At 39.9% G+C, this 26,109-nt stretch overlaps 2 protein-coding genes across 3 annotated transcripts in view; both read right to left on the reverse strand.

Moving 5' to 3' along the window:
• Positions 1-9,982, reverse strand: part of osbpl5 (oxysterol binding protein-like 5) — a 48,044-nt gene extending 38,062 nt beyond the window's left edge. For both annotated transcript variants that reach the window (XM_070971787.1, XM_070971785.1), the window contains exon 1: positions 9,752-9,982. The gene's annotated coding sequence lies outside the window, so the exon portion shown is untranslated. The remainder of the gene's footprint in view (positions 1-9,751) is intronic.
• A 3,553-nt stretch (positions 9,983-13,535) lies between these two features.
• Positions 13,536-26,109, reverse strand: part of LOC139337035 (receptor-type tyrosine-protein phosphatase eta-like) — a 35,819-nt gene continuing 23,245 nt past the window's right edge. Inside the window, exons 14-37 of the mRNA XM_070971324.1 lie at positions 25,695-25,961; positions 25,255-25,518; positions 24,856-25,119; positions 24,471-24,725; positions 23,520-23,780; positions 23,111-23,371; positions 22,768-23,019; positions 21,939-22,208; positions 21,567-21,827; positions 20,643-20,909; positions 20,080-20,229; positions 19,704-19,905; positions 19,095-19,213; positions 18,905-18,992; positions 18,775-18,819; positions 18,659-18,667; positions 18,462-18,549; positions 17,799-17,889; positions 17,541-17,617; positions 17,184-17,318; positions 15,716-15,832; positions 14,923-15,083; positions 14,551-14,686; positions 13,536-14,443 (exon numbers count right to left, since the gene is read on the reverse strand). Of these exons, the coding sequence (XP_070827425.1) occupies positions 14,285-14,443; positions 14,551-14,686; positions 14,923-15,083; positions 15,716-15,832; positions 17,184-17,318; positions 17,541-17,617; positions 17,799-17,889; positions 18,462-18,549; positions 18,659-18,667; positions 18,775-18,819; positions 18,905-18,992; positions 19,095-19,213; positions 19,704-19,905; positions 20,080-20,229; positions 20,643-20,909; positions 21,567-21,827; positions 21,939-22,208; positions 22,768-23,019; positions 23,111-23,371; positions 23,520-23,780; positions 24,471-24,725; positions 24,856-25,119; positions 25,255-25,518; positions 25,695-25,961 (4,199 nt within the window). The 3' untranslated portion in view covers positions 13,536-14,284. The remainder of the gene's footprint in view (positions 14,444-14,550; positions 14,687-14,922; positions 15,084-15,715; positions 15,833-17,183; positions 17,319-17,540; positions 17,618-17,798; positions 17,890-18,461; positions 18,550-18,658; positions 18,668-18,774; positions 18,820-18,904; positions 18,993-19,094; positions 19,214-19,703; positions 19,906-20,079; positions 20,230-20,642; positions 20,910-21,566; positions 21,828-21,938; positions 22,209-22,767; positions 23,020-23,110; positions 23,372-23,519; positions 23,781-24,470; positions 24,726-24,855; positions 25,120-25,254; positions 25,519-25,694; positions 25,962-26,109) is intronic.

Below are 26,109 nucleotides of genomic sequence, written 5' to 3' on the forward strand. Positions count from 1 at the left end.
ATATCAACAACTGTTCTCCTGGATGACTCACCCCATCTCTATAGAAGTTTCTATGAAAGTTTTTGATTTGTTTGCTGTCCAATACCACAATCATTGGGAAAAGTCAGAGCTAAAACCCAATTACAGTCACCCTTTTTACAGTTTCATATACAGAGTGCCAGGATTAAATAGCCAAAAGATGGATTTGGGCTAGAGTATCACTTTAAGACTGACGTTCCATGTCATGGAAACTGTTCATGCTCTGAAACCTGAGTTGTTTCTTAAAGGTTGAGGCGACGCTTGCTTTCTTGGAGCTACTTGGCAAAGCCAGCTATGCCTGAGTGTCACAATTTTCCTCCAAGCGTAATCTAACAGTGTCACTTTCTTCAGTCGCCTGACTACTGCATTAGGAAAACAGAGACTACACATATTACACAGCCTCATAAATACAAAGCTCATGCATCAGCAACACAGTTTTGACATCATATCAAACTCCATTTGGGAGCTGGGCCTTGTCGTTTGGCCATGACAAAAGTATTGGGGGGACAGTCTGAACACAGATCAGTTCTCTTGTAACATGGCAGTCAGCTGATAACTGTAGCAGCTGCTATCTAATGGTAGGTAGTGTAGTTATGTAGTGAGCTCTGTTAGCCGTGCAGCTAGCTGACTCTGCGTGTGAGCTTGGAGCATCGGGGCATGCTGGTGTTTACACCACAAGCATGGGAGCTTTGGGCAGGTGGATGGAGAAGGAGGTTTTCAGGTCCAGGGAATGCTGGTGGGGAACACAGCCCAGGCTGATGAAGGCCACTTTGACAACAGGGAATACAGTATAGAGGTGATTTACAACATCTATGACCAGGATTCTGACTTCAGGGACGATGAACACACGGTAGGTTCAGATGGGAACAGCAGAGGTGTGAAGCAATACAGGAGAGTGAATTTGTAAGTGTACATGATCCATCATGTTGTTAAGTCCGCAAGCATTTATTATCATGAAGTCAGAAGTTATATGTTTCTGTGTTTTGAATGACGAGACCTGTGTGACGTTACACTGTGTTGAAATCAGTGAACACAATGTTCAATCTCTGTGGTCTCCTGGTTGTTGCGACGCATTCAGAATCATTCCCGCTTTTGCCTTTTGTTACCAGGCGACTCACTTCATGCATGAGCTTGTAAAATGTATATTTAATAGGCTCTTTATGACCGTTTTGTAATTTTCTGCAATGTAACAATGTTAACAATGTTACCCAAAACATGCTTTCTGAGCCCCGGAATTCAAACCATTTTCTGATGCACCATAAATAATAAATAAATAATAAAATGTGCAACAAATAGTTAACTAATGGCTGGAACTAACAAATACTAGTCGATTCGGAAAATCTCAAGTCAGGGCAGCCCTAATATTAAGAGATATTAACTAATTTGTCTGTAGTAAAGATGCCATGACATGAAAACAGCATGCAGGTGCCAAAAATTAGAGCCAATCTGACAGAATCTGCACAGAGCACCACTATGGCCCTCCAAACAGGGCTTTAACAGGCTGACGTTAAAACCGTGACGTAATCAAGCCTCTCAGCAACACATCTCTCATAATAATACACTCAATGTAATAAAGGATGTTAAAAAAAAAAAAACAAACACATACAACCCTGCTGTAAACTTCACACAGATGCTACGGCTTATCCCTTCAAACTGCAGATTATCAGCATTTGACATGGGTGGCACACAGCAGCAATCACATTCAGGGACTGGACAAAGTCCCTGTGCAAGGCCTGCCACTCAGAAACAGCTTTGAAACAAATGTAGATCATGACAAAGACTTATGTGCCACCCTCCTAATTCTTGTACTGCAGGTAATTTGCTAAATTGTTGCACTAGATCCTGTGTAAAACTGGGAGCTTTTACACAAGCAGCAGCTCCATACATTAAGCTAGAGATGAGTGAGAGGTGGATATCGATTGCAGAGGCACAAGCTGCCGTGGAAACACCACGGCCGCTGCTGCTTCTGTAAAAAGAAGAGCGGTGGCTCTACGGTGTTAAACCTGCTCTATAAATACACACACCAGCTACCAGCAGTCAAGGAACAAACGTCATGGGGTCAGGAGGTTAGTGTGTGTGTGTGTGTGTGTGTGTGTGTGTGTGTGTGTGTGTGTGTGTGTGTGTGTGTGTGTGTGTGTGTGTGTGTGTGTGTGTGTGTGTGATGTCAATTCTGTGAAACTAAAATCTTAAGATCATCACAGAGATGAAAAAAAAGCCTGCGTTTTCAACTGCAGTCAAATATTTAGCAGATTATCTCCAGAATATTTCTTGCAGTACTAAGGCATGTGACCACACTTTAACAAGTGTTAAGGTCATACAAGTAAGTAACAATATGGGTTCACACAGCATAACAACACTGGGGATATACTGTCAAGCTAGTATGGAGTTAAAAAGTCTGCAATTTGGGGTTTTTAGTAAAGAAGTGATGGTAAAAAAAAAGTTACAGCAACAAAGATGATTAGTTAAAGTATTACAGGACTCACTATGCAAATAACATCACCGGCACTTTGACAATCTGCATGGAAATCGCAGGATGGAAAAATCGAGTTTCTACTGAAACTGTTGCATGTGAGTCATAAATATTGTTTCAGATGTCTTAAAAAAGGAACCGTTTGTCTTTGTCTCACTTCTGTTATGAGAAATGGAAAAGCTGCTTCCCTAGATTGACGTGGTCGTAACACAAAAGACTACCATTTACAGACATTACAGCCTGTTATAATGCTGGTGTCACCATGAAAAACAGCCAATAATATGGCAGAGATTTAGATCTCACAGACAGGTGTAATATGACAATGTGGCCCAAAAATAATATATGATATTTTTAGGTATTTCTGCAACTACAATACTCCGGATATATTAAAAAAATATTTATTATTAATTTCAAGAACATACAACTGCAACAAAATAAAATGTAAATAGTGCAACAAAAGTACATATCTTATGAGGCTGCATTGGTGGCTGGGATGCACATGTATTTTCTTTTGCTAAACGTCTGACCTGAGGAAAGTTAACTTTGTGTAGCTTCCACCAAATGAGCTTCTGCTGGTGGACACTGTAAGCAGCTGTAGTTCAGCCTCAGCCTTCTCTTTTTCAGACAACCCTGTCTTGCTGTCCTCTTGAAAAAGCTTCCAAGAGTCTTCTTTGGTCTCTTTGCACGACTTGCTGTGTCTTCTGCTGATCCTGAAGCTTCTACAAGGGGTTTCAGAGGCAGATGTTCCTTCTCTCAAACTGCTCTGGCTCATATGACCTGGATCTCTTCCAGGCCCATGTACTGAGTGTGGTACTGCGGGTCAAGCATAGTTACCAGACTTATCAGTTTCTCAACTTGAGGGTCGTCATACTTTCTGTTCAAGTACTCCAGTACTGAGTTCTTTATTGTCTTGGTGAGGTCCCTGTCGTTCTCCTTCACTTGTAGTATGTCACTGTTAAACAATTAAGCGCAGACTTCAAGCATGAGACAGCAACATGGTTGTCAGCAGACAGAGCATCTGTGAATTCCAGGCGTTGCGAACAGACTCAGGAACCTCTTGCCACATCAGGACTAGCCAAGACCTGTGTGATGACCTTTTCTCATTCTGGCTGCTGGATCTTCTTTTGCCTTAATCACCATCTCTTGTTATCCTGTAAGTTTGTGTTGAGGCAGGCCCATGTCTTTTTGAACATCTTGAAGTGCCTGTTGCCTCTTCCGACTGTGAGAAAAAGCACTGACAATCTCTTTGCAAACTCCCACAGCTCTGTCAACCCTAATGTCCTGAACACTTCTTTCTGCAGTGAGACAGCAAAAAAGAGAGGGAGAAGTTAAGCAGTTAGAAATCACATTTCTACAATATCAACATTAGCTTAGGCATAGAACACCTACCTACTGAAAATATACTGTATTTCTATATTATTACTACAATGATTTGATGCCTGAATATAGAATTACCTTACCTTATAGTTACCTTATTGTAGCATGGGCTATGGTATTTTTCTCTCCTATAAGCCTATCTGCAATATTTTCTGAATTTCCTGTATTGTATTGTATAGCAGTAATATTCATATGACATCCTTGTGAAAATTATTCTAGAATTTTGTAGTTCATTTGATAGGCCAAACACTGGCTCAAGCGAAGGCTTTGTATTTTTTGTATTTTTAGCAGCCAAGGTAGGGGAGGGTGAGGCAAGAGGTGTTCTGGTTCTGGTTGCAATCTGCAACCTCATCGCTAGATATCATCAAATCCTACACATTGGACCTTTACCATCATTTACATCGAGGGGGCTCTATTAAACCTCAAAGCAACAGGAAGGCTATGTGATACTTTCCCATCTGAATCAATTTTTCATATGCAATGAAACTTACCGATGGCATTGTGAAGACATTGACCAAAGCATGACAGTCTCATCCAGATAGAGCTTCAATTGGCTGTTGCTGTACTGTAGTGCACATCAGGCTTAGATAGCGCTCTGTAGTTCATCCACGGTTGAGGTTTTGTGAACATACCACTTCCACGCTACTGAAGTGGTTGCCCCTTTTTCACACCAACTCCTCCACTGTGGAGCCACCAGCAATGATTGTTTCGCTTTCAGCCATGCCTGTTGTTGTGCATAACGGTATGATGTCATTACATCAACAAGGAAGATTGCCTGATATTAATTTTCATGAACGACATATAGCACACCCTTAACTGTAACAGCATTCACATTGATGTAATGTGGCATTTAAAGTGTGACATCTGTATAAATAAATGCAACCATTTGGCTAAAAGCTTTAATTGTCTTTCTTCACATGTATGGGGCCATGCAGCATGCAGTATATGTCACCATGTTTGCTCTCTTTTCCCCATTTAATGATGCAATTATATCACAACCTTGAAAATGTCAGTACTGCTGTATTGTGTTCACACGGATGACTTTTCTCTGGGAAATAAGTGACATTCTCTGAGAAAGGGACCTGTTTTTAGACATAATGGCCAACTTGCAGCTGTAAAATAACTTGGGACAAAAAAAACTCTGTAAGACCATGGGAGATGAAGGGAATCTTGGCACAATAGAGGCTGCTAAAAGTGCGTTTGCTCTCTGGGGGCAGAGAGAGATTCAATATGGAGCAGTGTTAGCCTAGATTCCCCCACTAGATGTCGGGGAAAGCGTTTACATCCCAGGGGAACCGGAGCAGCTCTGAGCCACTTATCAAACCCTAGAGAAGGAAACCATTGTTAAGAGCAGTCATATTCAAATGACTAGTTTATAGGGTTCAGTATCTCTAGGAAAATGACTAAGAAAAATGTGGGCTTTCATACAAAATTACTTTATCTTATGTAGACAGTAACAATTTTGTTTTGAACAGCATTTTTAGTGACATTTTGCTGATTCAAATTTTAAGACACACATTATGTACAAAAAAAATACTCTAATCCAGTGTCTCAGCGGGGTTGTGCAGAGTTGCATTCCAACACCAGTTACACAGCGTCATAAACACATCTTACACTTTTGTACGACTGAAAACGAAAGACTTTGGCCTGCATGTTTATGCAAGAGAGGTGAACGATACAAATTTAGCTCTCACCTCATATAAATGTATAAAAAGATTGATGATGGTCGATGAATATACTTTTCAGCATTCTGGGTAGCCCACCCAAGAAGACTAAGACCCACCCAGGTAGCTAAAATATGAATTTCATTGAGCTGGGTGGGTCCACAAATTCTTTATTTTAAATTTAAACTTTGCAGTGATTCTGCTGGTAATGCTTTGCCATGGCAAGCTGCAGAGGTCACACGCTGTGCAACCCACTGCCATAAGTAAACGATCAACCTGTGGGAAACACTCGGATGACAACACAGCAATTCAGCAGAACAGTCAGCTTTAAGTCAACTGCCTTGTTATCTTCTGTCAGTAAGCAAACATCTGAAATATTACATGGGACATAATAAACTTGATTACAGCTCTGATGTAACTCTGATGTAATGAGTTAAAGAGAAAGCAGTGATGCTCCAATCATTTGAATGAATAGGAAGCACAGTAAAATAGGAGTGACACAAAAGTGTTTTACAGTAGTTAGATTAAGATCTATTTGTGGAGACTGTGGCATTTGCGGCCTGACACTTGTTATCATTTAATTCCACTGATACCCTAAAAATAACAAAACCCCGAATCCAAACATTTGCTGACTGCACACCAGCGACAGCCTTCATGCTTCTCCGATGGGCAAAAAAAAAAATGGCCACAGATAAACCTGATGATGCATTTGCTTAGGCATTCTGGTGATCAAGTGGTTTAAAGAGTTTACTATGAAATGCTAACCACAACATTTCAGACTGACTGCAGGCAGGAGGGTCTCACCTGTCATACTTTCTTTCTCTGTTTCCAGTCTTTCTAAAATGTCATACTTCCAAATAAGCCATTTAAAAACAATCAACAATCCTGACCGTGCTCACCTGAAATTCCAAAGAAAGATTATGAATTTTTCTTATGGCAGATATTAAGAGGTTAGACTAGAAACCAGAGGAGAGATGACGTGTCACAAAGGTCCCCAGCTGGACTTTAACCAGAGACACTGTGCAGTTACACAGTCAGCCACCAGAACCCGTAGGCCACCAGAACACCCGAGGGAAGTGTCTCCTATACTCAGACCTACAGTATGCGGTTGGACATGAGTATTCCTCACAGCACAGCATGGAAGCTGGGACATCTGTTGCTGTGTCTTCCTGCTAGAAAAAGCATTGATAAAAAAAAAAAAAACAGCACTAACCACCCACAGAAAAAGCTCCTCACATTCTCACCACCACTCATTTCTCTTTCCTTCTTTCGCGACAACTCTCTCCCCATTTGTCAGTCACAGCAGAGCAAAGCCACAGTTCTAGTTGATAGGCTTAGGGACCAACACCATTAAATATCCCCACCTGATTAGAGCAAGGCAGACTGTCACGTGGCAAGACTAGACTTTGGGTGTTAACAGATAACATCATTATAAAAGCTAGGTTGGAAAAACTTAAAGGTGAAAAAGGGTGTTAATTTGTTTGGTTGTAGAGGATTGAAACTCAATCTAATGAAGGGCATTAGAAAGAATATTTAAAGCAACACACACCAGATTACAACCAGATGTAGAAACACAATGTCATTTTAAAATGTTTGTAAAACATACATAAAATGGAATGTAATAACTTTCTGATACTTTTTGATATATTAAATTGAAAACAGTACAAATACAATACATTTAATGTTTGACCTCATCAACTTCATTGATTTTTGAAAATATTTGCTTATTCAACATGTTTCAAACACGTTGGGACAGGAGCAGCTAAAGACTGGGAAAGTTGTGGAATGCTCCAAAAAACCTGTTTGGAACATTCCACAGGTAAACAGGCTCATTGGTAACAGGTGATAGTATCACGATTGGGTATGAAAGGAGCATCCTGGAAAGGCTCAGTCGCTCTGAAGTCGTATATCAAGGAAGAAAGAGAAAGCTTCAAAACTTCAACAATCAGAGTCCTCAGTTCCCAAACACTCACTGAGTGTTGTTAAAAGAAAAGGTGATGTAACACAGCGGCAAAAAGGCCACAGTCACAACTTTTCTGGAACGCGTTGCAGGCATCAAACTCAGAACGAGTGTATATTTGTAAAAAAAAAACAAGTTAGAACATTAAATATCTTGTCTTTGTACTGTACGACTGAATATAGCTCAGAAAGTATTTACAAATCATTCCTTTCTGTTTTTATTTATGTTTTACACAGCATCCCTGCTTTTTTACAATCAATGTTGTTGCAGTAGTGTCTTTATAGTTATTTATCTTGTGACCTATTTCCAATGGCCTTGCAGTATTAATGACCTTCAAATGCCTATACAGTATGTTACCATCCTCGCTACTGACACCGTTTCCAGTGTGACATTTTGCGGTCAGTCAATATGAGATCAATTTTTGTTCAGTTCCAGTCCGGCAGGGAATCCTAACCCTACATATCAGGTCAGGCCTTCATTACTCTGTATAACCAACTCTGAATGATGTCAGCTGAGACAACAAAGCAAATCAGGACTTTGCAGAGCTTTGACAAAAAGAGAAAGTGGGGGGAAAAAAGAGGCAGACTATTAGACTGTCTTTTCTCACTCAGCTGCAATTCTCCCAAATATCACCTGACATTCACTTCCAGCACTAAGGTAATCATTTCCTCTTGTGCTTCGATTGCCATCTCTTGAGATTTTTGTTTTTTGTTGGTTTTTTTTCCAGCATTTTGAATGACACATTCCAGTCACCCTTTTAACTATTAACTAAAGTGCACTTCTGTGCTATTCTCATCTCCAGTAAAGCTCAACTCCACATAATACCACACGATTAAAGATCATGAGCTCTTCTATCTCTGTCTACAATGGAAAGAGATGGATGAGGCGAAGTGGCACTTTAAAATCTCCACATTTAGTCATTATCTCTTCAAGATGAAGTATCACAAGTATAGCCAGACCCATACTGGATTTCTGAGGTTGACACTACTGTCACTCTGTCAGAAAAAAAAAAAAAGTATTATATGCCTTATAAATGCATAACGTATGCGTCACCTTTTTTTTTTTTTTTTTTTTAATGTTATGACCTAGATATGTACAAAACAAGACATCTTAAAGTTAAAAAATACACTTCTTGTTGCTCTGGACAAGTTTTGTAATGAAGACACAAACATATTGTGCAATTTCTTGTAACTTATCATCTGACGCATACACACTACTACCGCCGATCAGGAGGTTGGTGGTTCGATCCCTGGCCTTGGCAGTCCACATGCCGAAGCATCCTTGGGCAAGATACTGAACCCCAAAAACTGTCCCCGATGCTGTGCCATCGGTATGGGAATTCATATGTACGTCGCTTTGGATAAAAGGGACTGCCAAATGACTAACTGTAATTCTAAGTCATATTCAGGTCATAAAGGCTTTGTCATGAAAAGAAACACTGAAGTGGAAACATGAACAAGTTGAACCATCCAAGATGTCTTGGCCTGCCTTGCATATATTTGACATTTAATTGTGAGCCAGCCTCACCTCTCTCCTTTGAATCACCCTTAGCACCACACTCAACGTTACATACTGTACGCAACATGTCAAGTCCACGATTCATCTGAGTAATGGAGGTTGTTTAGAAGTACAGTTAATGCCTCTGGTTATTCCTCCGATGACTGTTCTGCCATAACCACTGTCATATAGGTTAACGTTTCCCAAATGATCAATCCGGTTTACCGTTACACTTGAAGCATGTGACAGCAGGAGGGTAAAACGAGTAAATCTGAGAAAATCCTACAGATGTACTTGCCCTTGCTTGTCACCTCCACCCTAGACGTCGGTTCACGGTTGCCATGCAAACAAGTGACAGCCAAGCCGCAGCCGCATGGGGCATGGTCCGCTAACGTGGTGGTGATGAGGGTTTAATGTGACTTTCTGGAGCTAGCTTGTAACGCTAGCCGCTACCCAGCCAGGCGACTAACCGAGCACACACGATAGATAACGTTCATACCACCAGTGGCCAAATTCCTCCAAATATTGCGACGTTATGATGCTCTAAACTAACGTTATCGTCTGTATCCGAGAAAAAGGCAAATCCTCCTCATTTTAGTTAGCAGTTAATGCTATTAGAGCTCCGCTAGCTAGCGTAAGTTAGCACATAAAACACACCTTAGTTGAAGAAAACACAAGAAACGCTCGCTAAAAATAGTCCCGTTTTCTTCCTCGCTGTGTTGGCGTGCTATAAGTTAGTAAGGAAGCAGTTAAATGCAAACTTACTCTGTGTCGACCTGCGTGGCACTCATACAGTTGTTTTCGAGCTTCCTTCCCAGTCCAGCGTCATAGCACGGGGCTGAGAGAGACAGCTGGGTTGAGGGGTAAAGCGGGCGGGCTGTGGATGACGGTGGGAGTCGGCTGGAGGAGAAATTGCTCCGTTTCAACATGGAGAGCGTGGAGCGGACTGAATTCTCCTGCTGCGGTTCATGTTGCTGCTGCTGCACAGGGAGCACTGGCGACACCTGTGGCCGCAGCAGCGTACAACACCCTCTTCTTCTTCCTTCGTTTTTACAAACTGTTTGCATCCACAAAGACAAAATGTGTCCCCCCACAGTTTCATAATCTCTTGTTTGTTCTTTTGCTTCAGGATCAGAATTGGATTTATTGGCCAAATATGAGCGCACATAAGAGGAATTTGACTCTGCTTTCAAAGTACTAACACAGGAATCAGCCAAGAACAGGACAAGATGAACAAATTACAGTAAACAATGGCAGATAAAAATGTTATGTGTGTAAAGCATGAAGTATATAAAAAATGGGCGTATGTGCACAATCACCAATGGCCAACAACATAAAGAAAAGCTTGATAATGCATGATAATATATATATATATATATATATATATATATATATATATATATATATATATATATATATATATATATATATATATATATATATATATATATATATATATAAAACTGCATTTTAAAGTATAAAAATATAGTTTATAATGGAGGTAAGTGGGTGTTTTGCTAATAGAGGGTCATTGACACTATGGCTGATCTAGCTGCTCATCAGTGTGTCCTATGGGAAGAAGAAAGAAGCCGTACAGAGCTCTGTGGTGTCTACCAGTGGAGAGGAGTTGGAACAGGTTGTGTTCAGGGTGTGATGGGTCTGCAGTAATGTTTTCTACCTGTTTTCCTGCAGGTGTATAAGTCCTGAATGTAGGGCAGGTTGGCACCACTGATTTTCTCTGCAGTCCTGACAGTCTGTTGTAGTCTGTTCCTTTCCTGTTTGGACAGGAACAGACAACAACATCCATCACCGTCTCTACAAACCAGACAGTGATGGATGACCGGAGAACAGATTGGATTATAGCAGCGTGGAACTGGATCAGCACCTCCTGAAGCATGTTAGACTTCCTGATCTGGAGCAGGAAGTACATCCTCTGCTGAGCCTTTTTGATGATGGTTTTGATGACAATAAAATAAATACAGCTGTTTGATACAAAGTCTGAGTTTTCATTCCACCATGTGCAAAATACAACATATACATAGAAAATACAAAAAAACTCAATGTAAGAAAACAGAACAAGGCATACATTAATATGGCATTTCAGTGCACACAATGGTTGGAGCAACATCTTTCAACAGCTTTGACCGCGTTACTAAACTTCAACCGTCTTTCAGTGTACTGTATGGAATTATATTGGTGTCATTTCTGAGCATTTCTGAGCATGCAGTGGGACATTTTGTATGCAGAAAATAAATTACATGAACATTAATTGCTTGTTTATACCACACTCTGGTCTATATCAGTCTACCACAGACTGGGTACGAGGGCCTGTGAGAAGAATTTTGTAAAGGGCCGCAGAGAGATCAGGACCAGCTTCGTATCCACTACAATTATCTTATCCAGTTACTAGTTCAAACACAGTTTTATTATTATCGACGCATGACAGCAAACATATTACTGCAGAAGCTATCATTGATGATTAATTTGACTTTAGCTAAGTTGACCATTTGTAAACTGTTAAACTCCATCTTGCATTATTTGTTATTATTTGTGGGCATTTTTACATTTTACGCCAGTTCATTATGATTAAATTGTTTACTAGAGCACAAAATTGTTTAGAAATGAGGACAAACTTCTTCATGGATCTAGCCTATTCATCCTGTATAGTTCTGTCGTGTCAAGTCTGAAAGTCTTCATACAGCTATAGTGTAAACTTTACAGGTTCTTAACTTAAAGTAGATCAAGGCAATACCCCTACGCAGCTGAGTGTTTGTGTGTTCCTCCACTTACTGTAACAGGGCACAAATCCTCATATGCGACTGTTTTTAATGCTTTCAAAGACAGCTAAAAAAAAAAAAAACCCTATTATCGCCTTTATCAGAAGCTGAAAAATCCCTGTGTAATCCATTATGGTGGATTTACTGGCACATAAGCATTTGAGCTCATCATTAAATTTGGATCACCCAGTTATCTTTTGTCCTATTTTAATTTTGCATTTGCAGGTTGGATTGCTGTCATAGCAGCTCCAGTGCTCTGTATACTTTTGACTGCAACTCACAGCATAGGAAAGAGGCATTCACATGCAAAATCTATTTTTAGATCCAACTTCTGGATCTGAGAGACATGCAACAAGGATGCTGAGGAGGAGTGCAGGGGAGAGACGGAGAAATGGGGGAAAAGGATGTGGGTGGGGAGCATACTGTATGAGATGTGAGAATATCAGGCTTATTGAAGCCGACATGCTGACAGTCTTATGTTACCACCATGCCAGGAGTGTCCTGCACTGTGTGAAAGTGATTGCTCTAAAAAACACCTCCATATTGTACAAAATCCCCCGAGTGTAGGCCTGATGTGAGCTGTAAAATTAGAACTTTTTGAAGTCTCTGTGTAAAAAGCCTTTTCCTCATGAAATAAGAAACAGAAATGGCATTATTTATTCATCCTTTGAGGGTGCACTTAGCTACCTGCAACCATAAAGTTGCTGTGAATAATGCAGAGGTGTGCCAGCTCAGTCCTCCTCTGCAGCATGCAGCATATCCCATTGTTTGCTCTTTGTAATCTTTTCATTTGACTGGAACAATTCAGAAGCTATTGGCATAATGGATGGATCAGCAATACAGCGTCTGGAGAAGCTGCACGTTTTTAATGATATTAGCTTGTGAAATTTTACCCGATACAAAACGAGCATATTCTGAGTGAGTGATAACATTAAGGTGAGAGCAAAAAGGAGAGGACGGGGCCGCACTCACACGGATTCAAACACACAAACATAGCCATGTACAAATGTGGGGTAAAATTTAATCCCATTTGGTTACACACATTGAAGGATATACAGATGCTCCTTGCTCTATTTACATTATTGCATTGTACCAGCAAGCATCTCATAAAGCATTTCAAAAACATCCTAAAACAGTGTGAATGTTTGCTCTCATTAAAAATATTAAGTGCTTTCAATCATTCCCTTCATTATGCTACAATAAAAAATAAAACATGGACTTAAAAACATCTACACGCAAACACACGATCAATTATTCTAAAAAACAAAAACAAAAACAAAAAAAACACGTACCTGCCTCATGGAAGGTTGTGCCCTTTAGAGGCAGAAAATAAAGGCCATGCTCTGCTGGTCATTTTAACATCTCAGGAAATGTCCACAGATCGATGCAGCAGGAAGTGACATAACATGGCTGTTTCTTTGAGGAATGTACAATGTAAAGAAGAACATTAACAAAACACAAACAAAGGATGTGACCTCTAAAGATCTTCAAGGTACACACAGGTGAAGTATGGGTGTTCTAACACCATACCTCGCAGTAAAATGTTCCGCTTTCATTGTTTGGACTTCCTGAGCTTTTGCTTAATGTGACACATTTCTTTCATCTAAAAAAGTCAAAGTAAAACTTTAACAATCATTTATCAAATGTGGGGGGAACAGCAAAATGTCCAAAACAGCTTCACAAAGCACTGGCCAAAATGTCATCAAGGACACTGACAATTGAAAAAAACAAAAAACAAACATGTTTCTAAAAATGGACAGTGTAGAAAGGCAAATGCATCCAGTGCATTAGTCACCACAGTGCATACAAGTACAAAAGTCTCTGTGACAAACAACAAAACTCCTTCATTGAAAGGCATTGCACAGTTCAAATTGGCTTAAGAGGTGCAAAAAGAATTGGCTGGATAATCTGACGAACTTTAAGAAAAATATGATATATTGAGACACTTAAATCTTTAGGTTCCTATTACAAGGCAGTGTAAGGAGTGAGGAGTGCCACCTGTTGGTGTTAAAGCATACAAGTTTTTTGAAGGCACAGTATTCATACCAGCTTTTTTTTTTTTTTTTTTTTAAATTAAGGGTTCAGTTAATTACAGATTTTCCTTTGTCAAAAGTGTCTGTAATAATACCTATACAGCATCCAACATATTACCTGAGCAAAACATATAATCATCAGTAAGTCACATTCAGTAGTTGACAAGCAGAAAAATTAAAAAAAACAAAAACTGTGATGCAATACAAAATCTGCATTAATAAGAGAGAATCCAAGTTAAAGTTTACATAAAAATCCAGAATCCAAAGGTTTTGGTCAGTAATTATGTCTGCTATTGATAGGAACAGTCCCCTCTGTTATCAGACATTCAACATCTCATTCAGGAAGCTACAAGATTCTTCACAAAAGCGTGACAGGTATAAAAAATAAATACAGCACAATCTGTTACAGGTGTTCTCTTCACAAATGTCTACTCAGCCTCTTGTTAGGAGTAAAGAGAGAAGCAGGAGACCTGAGCAGTTTCTCGGGTCTATGCGTTGTGGTATCCGTTCTTGGAAAAACCTTTCTTTGGTTCTACGTTCTCGTAAATAGAGAGTGCAGCGGTGTTTTGGTAGATTAGATCCACATTGGTTCCAGTTCTTGATCTGATGATGTCCATGGCACACTGGTTTAAGAACACATACTGATCCTGCAGGGACATGAAATAAAAAAGTCCACTAAGCTACAGCACACTCATCATTTCAAACAACATGTGCAGCATTGTGATGAAAAAAAATATATGTGACTGTGTCCTACCTCCGTCTGCACCATAAGGGGCCGATGCATGCGCAGGTCATGGACGATGCCATACACGTCCACAATATTTTCCCTTTCAATCTGGAAGATCAAACGATCAATGGCTATGAAGGTACCTGTGCGCCCAACACCAGCACTGAGACAGAGGAGGGAGGACAGAAACACAGAACATCAGATCAATTTCTTCTTGTCATTTCTGAAACAGTTTTGAAAGCTCAACCTAAAAGTGTGAGTATGTGTGTGTGTGTGTGTGTGTGTGTGTGTGTGTGTGTGTGTGTGTGTGTGTGTGTGTGTGTGTGTGTGTGTGTGTGTGTGTGTGTGTGTGTGTGTGTGTGTGTGTGTGTGTGTGTGTGTATGCGTGCTCTAGCAGACCTGCAGTGGACCACAGTGGGAGAGTGTCTGGAGTATTGGTCCATGTGCTCTCTGACCAGATGTCTGAAGCTGATGAGCAGCTCAGTGGTTTCTGGCACCCCGTGATCCGGCCAGGCTGTGAAGTGGAAGTGTCGCACCGATCGGGTCTCTGCAGTTTTCACCTGAAGGGCCAACGTGCACACAAGCTCAAAATGGTTGCGTGTGTGAATGCTCACATATGTACGAAGTATATGATTTTAGGAAGTCACACACACAGGTTGTGATGCCAAGAAACAATTTTTCACAATTATTGCCAAGTCAGTTGTTTGACACGGAAGGTAAGTGGAACTGACAGCTTTTATAAATTGTGATTTATTGGTTGCAAGGATTCATATTTAAATGTAACGTGCCTCTTCTTCTACAACAAGTATTCCAAACTTAAGTTAATAAAACAATCACTGGTGTCACAAGGCCTTGTTATTATTATATATCAGCAGTACTAATATTAGTATTATCATTCTAAACTTTATCTAAGAGGGCCATTGAGAGCATCTGTATTCTGCAAGACTGCCCTGATTACAGTCAATAAAAGCACACGAAAGTTACAGTATACATCAACAACAAACAGGCCAAGGATGTTAACATAAGGGACAACATCAATTCAAGGTTAACACATGCATTCATATTGATCGAGGTCAGTCAAATGGGACAGACATTGATTAAAAGCTTGTCTAATTTTACAAACTTCTGAAGATACCGCGCTGATTCTCTGAAAAGAGTTTTTCTTTGGCGTGTTTAAGCTCTCGACACTTACGTTTTTAACATCAAAGTCCCTGATGGTCCAGTCTTCAAGTGGTATATCAGAGGTTGTTGTCACGGTGATATTTTCAAAGTGCTTGGTGCCAAAATCCCAGTATTGCTCACATTTTATCTGGAAAATAAGGACAATCATTCTGTGAAGTGCTCAGAATTCTTATTCAGAATATAGAAATGATCCATACTCAAGTTACATAACATTTAGAAACAGCAGTATTTACTGTAAAGGAAGCTTATAAATCTTGAGGAAATGACTTTCATTTCATGTGCTACTTTCAAACCAGCATTGCTGCACCTCACACACCTGGTTTGTGTGAAATATGAAGTAGTTTGAGTCAGCAGCTTTCCTCTTTGTTTTAGTTTTCATTTAAAAAGACTAATGTTTGTGCCCTGCAAACACAGCAGGTAGTTTCTGGTGGACCAATGCTTGTCAAGTTTTTTTTTCTGCTTTAGCCCATTTACAATGTTTAGGAATGCACTGTGTGAAATATGGACATCTGTTACACCTTCGGTATTATTCACTCTCTTATTATCTGGGTTAACCTATCAGTGGTCTGGTCATAGATGCTTCATACACGTTGCTCACTTCATGAATCCCTGCTCATGGAGATTAACCGCTTTACACTCATAGAATGTAAGTATATTTACTCAAGTACTATACATAAGTACAAATGCTGTACTTTTCACTCCACTGCATTTGTCTGTGAAAACCACGTGTGTGAAAATGTGGTGAATGTTTGTGGTAACCTGAAGGATTAGCTGTTCAATAATGGGCTGAGAAAATTCTCATCCTACAGTTACATGAACTATTTAAAAACCCTCTTGGGGTTTAGCAGGTAAATGCACACAAAGTTAAAAACAGCCTGTTCTTCTGAGCTCATTAAAAGTTTACTTTTTTGAGACAGACTGCTCTCACAGGACAGTGATGCTACCAACATATTATAATCTAAAAGAATATGATGCCTTGCTGTAGATTAAACTACCCTAACTACTAACAGTGTAAAAATAATTACAATAAGACCAACTTTAAACATCTGTAGCAGTAACATGCAATATATTAACCCCAAAACATCAGATATCATAGTTAAACAATGGCAAGGATCACTTTACTGCACATTAAGTACTTTACCTTTTGATACTTTAAGTACATTTTGCTGATAATACTTACATATTTTTTCTTAAGTAAGGTTTTGAATGCAGGCCTTTTTCTTATAGTGGAGTATTCTCAAAGAGTATTATTGGTACTTTTACTGAAGTAAAAGATCTGAATTTACTACACCACAACATCTGACACTGATGATAGGGCAACTGGAGGTTGCATTCATGGAATATGTGACTGATTACATCCAGGATGTGATACCCAGTGTTCAGGCACAACCGTATTGTGGCCGACAGCAGGGAGGACACAGTGTTCCCAACTATGTAAACATGCTGCTGCTCGGCCTTGTGCGTGCGATGGTACTCACTCGTCCCTGTTCATTACAGCGTGTCAGCATGACTAGCGTCTGTACATTCTTCTCCCAGATCATCCTCCAGAACTCGCTGACTGTGGCGGGCAAAGGACCCTGAGCTGCAATATATTCCTTCCTGGAGTTGTAACCCTGCCAAACAAAACACCCGGCCAGAACACAACACAAAACATGCATCCTGTTCAGTCTTCTAGGAGATTCTCAAGTATTTGAAACATCGATGTGGATGATGGTGGAATCGTTCAAAAAGCATGACATTAAGCAAGAGGATGAGCAGTTATGTTGTCCAGTGGTGTTTACTGATACTGAAGCAATGAACAACTGAGAGCTGCTCTCAGGAGTGTCAGTACGCACCGGCATGTAGTTAGCATTGATGTAGTCGTCATATGGATTTCCATGGATAATAGAGAGTTTCACTCTAGAGGAGTCATCTAGGAAGCGAGAAAAGAGCATAAATGAATAGAAACTGAAAGGTGTTTGATCATTTTGAATTAATGTCCATTAAAAAAGGGACAGTGGTAGCAGATACAGTATGACAGGTGATGATACTGTTTAAAGAGTGAGGAGTGTTATACTGAAAGCAGCAGAGGTGGATTAGTGAAGGTGACTCACAGGGAAGCACGTTGTTGTAGCGGTTCTTGGGCTTGTTCTCCAGAGTCAGAGCATTTGATTTCGCCTGAGCTGTACCAACAAGTTTCAGGTCCTTTAAAAGAAAAGAAAAAAACACCATTGATGATTGGATGGCTCATTTCATGACCAAAATTTGGTGCATGTGCCGTACCAAATTATTTAGGATGCACAATCACAGATTCTTTTTTATCACCAGTTACTATGATGACTTACATTATTTTCATTATTTCTAAACATTACACCATTAAAGTGTCTGGCATGTCTGGAGGAGACGAGCACAAATTAATTCAAACCTCTTACTGTATTTATTCTGGCTCCACTTTGTCAAGTGTGCTTGTTGTTGCCTTGTTATTTTCTACCACATCCAAATCCTTGTAAGCTCCCCTGTAAAATGCTGATTCTTACACTGTTGCCTCAATTTTCTCCATTCAATGATCACATCAGTTATTGGAAACGCACAGATAGTTAGATATTTAACATTGAATTTTAAGAAATGATGAGCAGCTGTCCCATTTAGACATATCATGCAGTCAGAACGATCAAATCGAATGAGCGAGTTCTGATACTGGTCGCAATGACGATTAAATATTTCTTAGCAATATAATTTATGCATCAGGAGTCCTTGAATATTAATCTATGTTTCACCTCAAACTCTTCAGCAAAGCCGCAGTTGGAGTCTGCTTTCTGCTTCCTGTAGTAAGCCTCGTAGTCCTCCACCCTCACAGCCACACTTCTGCTCCAACAGACACCAGAGGTCAGATGAGTTATGAGGTCACAGTTCAATCTGTTCTGTCTTAATGTGCAACACTTGATAGATCTGATCATAAGGGATTTATACTTACACTTTGGCTCTGGAAAAAGAAAGAGAAAAAAGCAAAGTCGTCATACAGTTATAACACCATTTGTTGTGTAATTACTTTAAACTTATAATAGCATGATAAACATGAAAAACACTCACCTGATGGAATGAATCTGGATGTCTGGCTGCTCTTTGTTGGCTATCCTACAACACATGAAGAGTGAGTTTAGAGTTAAGTCCTTTACACACTGACTTAATAGTATGTAATGCTGTAATAGTAATGACACACTTTCTCCACCAAATAATGAAGCCGATGAGGATGATGAAGAGAACCCCAAAAACTCCCAATGTTGCTCCGACAGCAATGCCGATGCTGACTAGTGACAGAGATTAAAAAAGAGCATGAGCATTTCTCACATTATGGGAGCATTCTTAGCAAAACAAAGTATCAATAAAAACTGTGACTGTGAATGTGGTACCTGCTGTGTCTGTTGGGAGTTGAACAGAAGGATAGAAGTTCGTTATTGACACCAGTGACATCTTATCACTCACTAGGCCTTTTTGTAGAGACAGACTGGTGAACAGCACTATCGCATATCTGCAGGATTAAACACACCAATAAGAGATTTAAAATCTATTTTATATGCATATCTTATTTTTTAACAGTTGGCAGTTCATCAACAACTTTTTTTTGAGAGAAAATCAAAATGTCATCTGCAAAATAACTAATAAACTAATAAAACTAATAAAAGTACAATATTGGCTTCCAAAATGTACTAAAGTACAAGTGTCTCAAATTTGTAATTAAACACAGTGCTCGAATAAATGTACTTACTTTCCACCACTTCCAACCCATAAAAAAGGTAATCTCATTACATTTTTACAAATTATTCTCCAACCCAAATGGCAAAAAAGTTGGGACGCTTGTAAAATCTCCTTCATACAATCATGTGTTCACAAATATATATGTTTTACACAGCCACCCAACTTTTTTAGAACTGGGGTTGTATCATTGAGAAGTTGCTACTGTACATTATCTGCTGCTGCACACCTATTTACAGTCCAAACAACATGGTCTGTGTACTTACTGGTATTTTCCATTGCTGTCCAGACCACCATTAGTGTAGCCATTCCATGCGGATCCATCTCCTACTTCTATGTTCAGATGACTCTCCCCACTGCGTGACTCCAAGTTGTTTTCTGCGACTGTTGCCAGGTATACTGGAGTATCCCCTTCTTTCCACTGATCATAAGTTTTTCCTAAGAACCCTCCCCAATCAGAAGTGTCACCTGAAAGGATCAGAATTATAGAATAAAGACAAATGTAAGAAATGCGTAGACTAGACAGAAACCAACTGATGCCATGCACAACAATTGGTCACCTCAGCACTACTGGATTACCATATCATGACATCATTACAACACTCTAGAGTGGCACTGACAAGAGGAAAGAAAGAAATTTACCAGGGAGGTTATTTGTCACCAGCACCCCAACATTTCTGATAGGCCCATTGGTGCTGTTCAGCAGTGTGGAGTTAATCTGAAGGGAGAACTTGTTGAACACCTTGTTAGTCACGACCACAAGTTGCTCATAGTCCTCTGAAATGGGTGGAGCTTCAGAAAAAAAAAAAGAAAGAATGAGAAAAATATTAGATTTTGAGAAGTTTTTAACTCAAATATTGAGGAAATATCAAACATAACACTAAAAATTATATAAATACTAAACACTACAGGAAGTTTTTGAGCTTGCTACCTTAACCATTCTGTTTCTTTTTTTGCTTGTTTTTTAAAGTAATGCTAATGGTAACGGATGAGCTGGCAAAAAACCACCAACAGCCTGCCACAGACACAGTATGTGATGAAATGTACTGAGCATCTAAAATGACTCGACGTCCTTGAGCCTTGTTACACAAGAACACTTCGGAAAACTTGAATGTAATTATGTTTGGACATATTATTAGTATTTACAATCTACCATTATTGAATGGAGGTTTTAATTCTAATTTTCACGAAGCATAACATCCTACTTGTGATGCCTGTCTGGCAGTAGCGAACCACTGGAGTGCTGGGCTGTCCACAGCTCAGAGTCTTCACACTCAGCTTGTATGTAGTAAAGTGACGAAGGTTGGACACAGTATGATTACAACAGGTGCTTGCAATGTTGAGGATCTCTCTGTCGTCTACAGTGATCTGGAAGCCAGAGTATTGACCACTGGGGCTGGTCCAGGACAGGATGACTTCTGCCTTTATTTCATTTGGACCCACACACTGAATGTTTTTCATTGGGCTTGCATCTGCAGCATCAAACAGAAATCAATGTCAGTAAAAACAAAAAATGAATAAAATCTCCCCTTACATAAAAATGGAAGCTTATATTTCAATTTTGACCTTAATTGAAACATTTAGTTGTTTTAAAAGCTTTTAATTATGCTTTAATTAATTCCACACTTCAACAATACGATAGCAAGAAAAACAAAAGAATATATAATATAAGGTCAAATTTGATTTTTTTTAAATTGAATTTTGTTTTGGGTTTTTTTTGGCTGATCTCTCTTTTGTAGGACACACAGCGACGTGCATTGCGCCGATGGAGCTCAGCACTTCCACCCATCAGTGTGGCACAGTACTTTCTGCTGCACAGCTCATCACTGCCTCACCTTGCCCTTCTCCCGCGTATTTGAACAGGAAATGCGTGATTTTAGCAATTTTGACCATAGAAATGTTGAAATCATACAGAATTTACACATAAAATTTATAGAACAGTCATGAGCTTAAGTCCGAATTTCCTCCTCTTAATTAATTTATAAACCACAGCAAGTTTTTTTTAAATTATATTTTAATAGGTGAGGCAGTGCCTCCCCTGACCACACGTCACTGGTGCACAGTTAAAATACAAAATCATTTGAAAATATCTTCTTAAATAGAGTCTAATCAATGTGTTGTTACCATACCTGTGCAGCTGGATATCAATCTCGAAGCACTCTGTGTTCCATCAGAGGTCTCTGTGGTGACATCAAAGTAATACTGGGTGCCAGGAACCAGGTCATCAATATTGTAATGTGTTTCCTCAGTTATGTTACTACTTGTCCCATGTGAGCTTTGCCAGCTCACATTGTAACGATAGCTTTCCTTGTACTCATTGGGTTCGACCCACATGACCGTGATGCTCTTCTCTTCTGTAGAAGTGTTGAGGTCCTTCACACTGAACGGTCCTGATTGGTTGAAAGAGATGTGAGACATACAGAAATCAGCAGACAGCGAAGATGAAGCAGGAAAGTGCTTGTGCTTACACATTACTCGGATACAGAATTAAAAATTCTTACTTGTGTTGACCATGAAGATCTGAACCTCCTCACTCTCAAAATGCATGGCACCCACTGTTGTCACTGAGATGTTGTAGGGAGTCCCAGAAAGCAGGGAAGCAAAAGTGTAACTGGTATTGGTGGTAAGTATGTAGTCATTTCCATGGGCTGATGTGTAAGTCAACCGGTACTGGAATGATGCACCGCTCATCAGAGGAGCTTCCTCCCACTGAACATCAATGGAGCTGTTTGTCTTTGCAACAATCTCAATCAACCCAGGAGGATTCGGGACTGGAGGAGGGAAATGTAGAATGTGAGCTTCAATTGGTCACTGAAATATGAATACTTGAAGGGCCATGCTGATAGTGTTGCATGTTTTCTATTACGTATAAAACACAAAGATTTTCATTGCAGGCCATTTTTCAAAACATAGCTTTTCATTTGTCCTCACTTAAAACTTCACTAAGTATAGATTAACTTTTACAACATGTGATCTTATAGACATAGGATTTCTTTTGCTATTCAATAACAGCTGACTTGACTAAACAAATGATCATTTCATTGTGCATCCTTGTCCTTGAAAGCACCACCAGTGCTTGAGCTTCAGCTGTACCCCACAGCCACAAGTGTAAACCTTATTGAAAAAAATAAAGGCAAACAGTAGTTCACTACTGTGGATTCCCAATATCACACATGCTTTAAATCAAGTAAACTAAGTAAAAACCACTGAACTGGTTTGAATGCTGCGATTAGGAAAGTGCATAAAACCACTTGTTTGATGCATTAGCTGTCAAGTGCTGAATATGACACCACTGAAAACTTTAAAAACTAACAAATGTGTCACACTTACAAGTTGCATTAGACATGAATCCAGATGACGCATTGAAGGGTCCACTGTATGTGGTTACCATGGCAGTGTAAAGTCTTCCAGCTGACAGGTTCTCAAATAGCCAGGAATTATTACCATCTCGCACCGAAATAGGTTCAGAAGTGTTTAGATGGATCCAATAACCATCCACATTCCCAGGAGGTTTGGTCCATGACACCAGGATTGAACTGTTGGAGCCCTGGCTGGAGATGCTGGGCTGCACTGTCTCAGGCTCTGTTAACATACGGAGTAGGACGGTTTAAAGCTCATCAACCACACTGACAAATTGAAATAAAAAGGCAGAAATGACGGCTCAGAGTCTTACTGGTGTATTGAGAGGTGCACTTTGCTTCCCCTTCGATGTCATCTGCTGCCCTGACAGAAACACAGAAGGTGCAGTTGGTCCCGGGGGTGAGCTCTGAGATCAGTGTGATGTTTCCTGTGAGGATTTTGTTTTGGAAGCCACAGCCTGAAGTGTTTATCCAATACGTATATTCATTCTTGACCTCCAGTGGTTCCATCCAATCCAGAAGCACAGCAGTTGTGTTTATGGTTTCAGCCTCCAACAGTCTCACACTGTAAGGCCCTACAAACAGAGCAGAAAGTGTCTCTTATGAATAAACATAAAGCACATTTATTTACTTTGGCTGTTTTGCTCATTTGGTTTGGGATTCATTTTGCGACTTCTCAGCTATAGAGACAGCATATAGAGACAGGATGCTGTATGTACATACGTGTAAAGAAGAACACCGTCACAGGTGCCGCCTGAGTGCCATCTTCTGTCTGTGTAGTGACAGTGAAGCTGTAGTTGCTCCCTGAGAGAAGTCCAGTCATTGTGTCTGTGGTGTTGAAGACTTTGTTAGATTGAAAAATGGAGCCGTTAGAGGCCTGAACCACATAAGAGTAGTGAGATTTGCTTTCCGGCTGCTCCCACATCAAGGTCACTGCATCTGTGGTGATTTCTGTCTGTCTCAGCATGGTTACGGAATATGGTCCTGAGGAAATGAGACAGATGCGGAGGATATTCATATTGGAATAATTCTGACAGATTTTGCAATATGAGTCAAAATATCAGAGGGAATGGTAAATTTTAATTTTTAATTTCCACATTTTTGTGATTTTGATAATATTTCCGTTAACTGTTCTGCCCTAATGAACATACAGACCGGGTATGTCTTTTGATGTGTCAGATTTGGGCTATACAGAATAACAAGTATCTATGGTTTGCCACACAGGCATAAGGAGTTAACAGTTTTTATAAATAAGCATTCAGAAGTTACTATGATGAGGTAATTATGCACATAATTTGTCAAGTAGTGGTCTTGCCTTGACATGATAAAACCCATCACTACAAATGTCAGAATTCATCATCAAAGTTGTTGCCACAGAAAAAACATTAAAGTAGTTCTGAGTCAAGTCAAATCAAACTTTTTATATATTGCTAACTGAGAAATTGTGTATAAATATACAGAATTTTGTCCTACAGCCTTATGATATTGTGTCACTATATTGCAAAGATGTTAATAATGACTACCACAAAACAAAACTCAAACATCACATGTGTATATAGTTGACTAAATAAACTACAAATCCATACTAAAAGCTGACTGATATACAATAAGACCAAAAATAAAAAACAAAAGGCAATAAAAAAGAACGTCGTAACGTTCACTGCAATAACTCACTGGTATAGCTTGCTGCTGTCTCTGCTGTGCTCTCATACTCCCTCACGCCTACAGTAACAACAGAGATATTGTAGAGGGTTCCAGAGTGGAGTTTGTCCAGCAGGAACCAGTTGTTTTCAATCAGAAAGGAGCCGATAAAGCTGGAAACACTGAAGTTGTACTGATGATGGTCCATGCCCAATGGAAGGGCCCAGTTAAAGTTGATGGACTCCACAGTCTGGGACTCCACTGTGATGGGTCCAGGAGGAGTGGGAACTGAACACGAGAAGGGACACAGTATCAAACACTAGACATTTCGACAAACATTAAATCTAGGTGAAATTGCATACAGAACATATATACTGTTCACGTGCCATGCACAGGTCATGATGCTGATGTGACTCACAAGTTGCGTTGCAAACACTTGAACTGTTAGCCTCAAAAGGGCCGCTTCTGGTGACCACCACTGCACAGTAAAGCACTCCTGGCGTCAGGTCCACAAACAGTATGTTCACAACAGTGCTGTTCAGATCTGAGTGGGTTCCTGCCAAATAGCTGTCTCTGTACAGCAGGACGGAGTAGGAGACCTCCTGCCCAACTGCACTTGTCCAGCTCACTGAGAGGTCAGTCATGCTTCCTATGACTGTGTTGATAGAGACTGCTTTAGGCCCTGTAGAAAAGAAAAGTAATAATGTGAGTTGTGGTAGTCCTTGATTGCAATTTTGATTCGATAAATTCATATTTTTAGCCAGCAGCACAGTATAACACATGCAGAAAATACACTGAAGAAACGTTGAAGACATACTTGTGTAACTTAGTGTGCTTTCCACCGCTGACTTCACTCCCGCTACAACTGCAGACACAGTAAAAGTGTAGAATCTTCCAGGGTCCAGACCGGAGAAGATATGCATCTCAGTCTCGGTAGAGGCATTCTGAACCACCACGGCATCCTGGAGCGCTATCACCAAGTAGGAGTAGGAAGGCTTGTGATCGGCTTGTCTGAGCCACGAAAGTTGGATGGCTGTAGTGCTCACATTCTCCACCGTGAGGTTGGTCACTGCTTTGGGCACTGCAGCAAACAAAGCCGAGGGTTATGTAAGACCGAAGACCACAGCAGAAAATGGTACTTGACATTTCTGTGGGATCCTTAATCACTGTGAGTATAAAGACTATTTAAAAATTGTGATAGTACAGAATCCATTAACCCTTCAGCAGTTTGACAAGCATTTAAAAGTATGACCTTACTTGTGTAACTGAATGTCTGTTCCTCCGTGGATTCACTTCCTATTGCCGCTCTGGTCGTGACAGAAATATTGTATCTAGTTCCCGGCTCCAGGTCTTGTAGATCAGTGTTGTTAGTCTTGATTATCATGGGAAACAGTGCTCCTGTAGTATTGTCAATTTGAACCACGTATTCGAAATAAGACTGGGCTCCCTTCGGGTATGACCACTTTACTTCTACTGAGGTGGTGGATTTAGCGCTGGCTACAAGGTTCAACACAGGGTTAGGCACTAGAAAAAAAAAAAAAAAAAAGAGAAATGTTAATTAAAAAGCAGTTAAATAAGAAGAGATTTATGTAACAGTTAGCACTTCTGTAATAAAGAGTTCAGTGTTCTCAGGTGCTAGACAAAATAATGGCTTGTTCTACAAATACTGCAA

Source organism: Chaetodon trifascialis, chromosome 10 (assembly GCF_039877785.1).
Source record: "Chaetodon trifascialis isolate fChaTrf1 chromosome 10, fChaTrf1.hap1, whole genome shotgun sequence".
NCBI lineage: Eukaryota > Metazoa > Chordata > Actinopteri > Chaetodontiformes > Chaetodontidae > Chaetodon > Chaetodon trifascialis.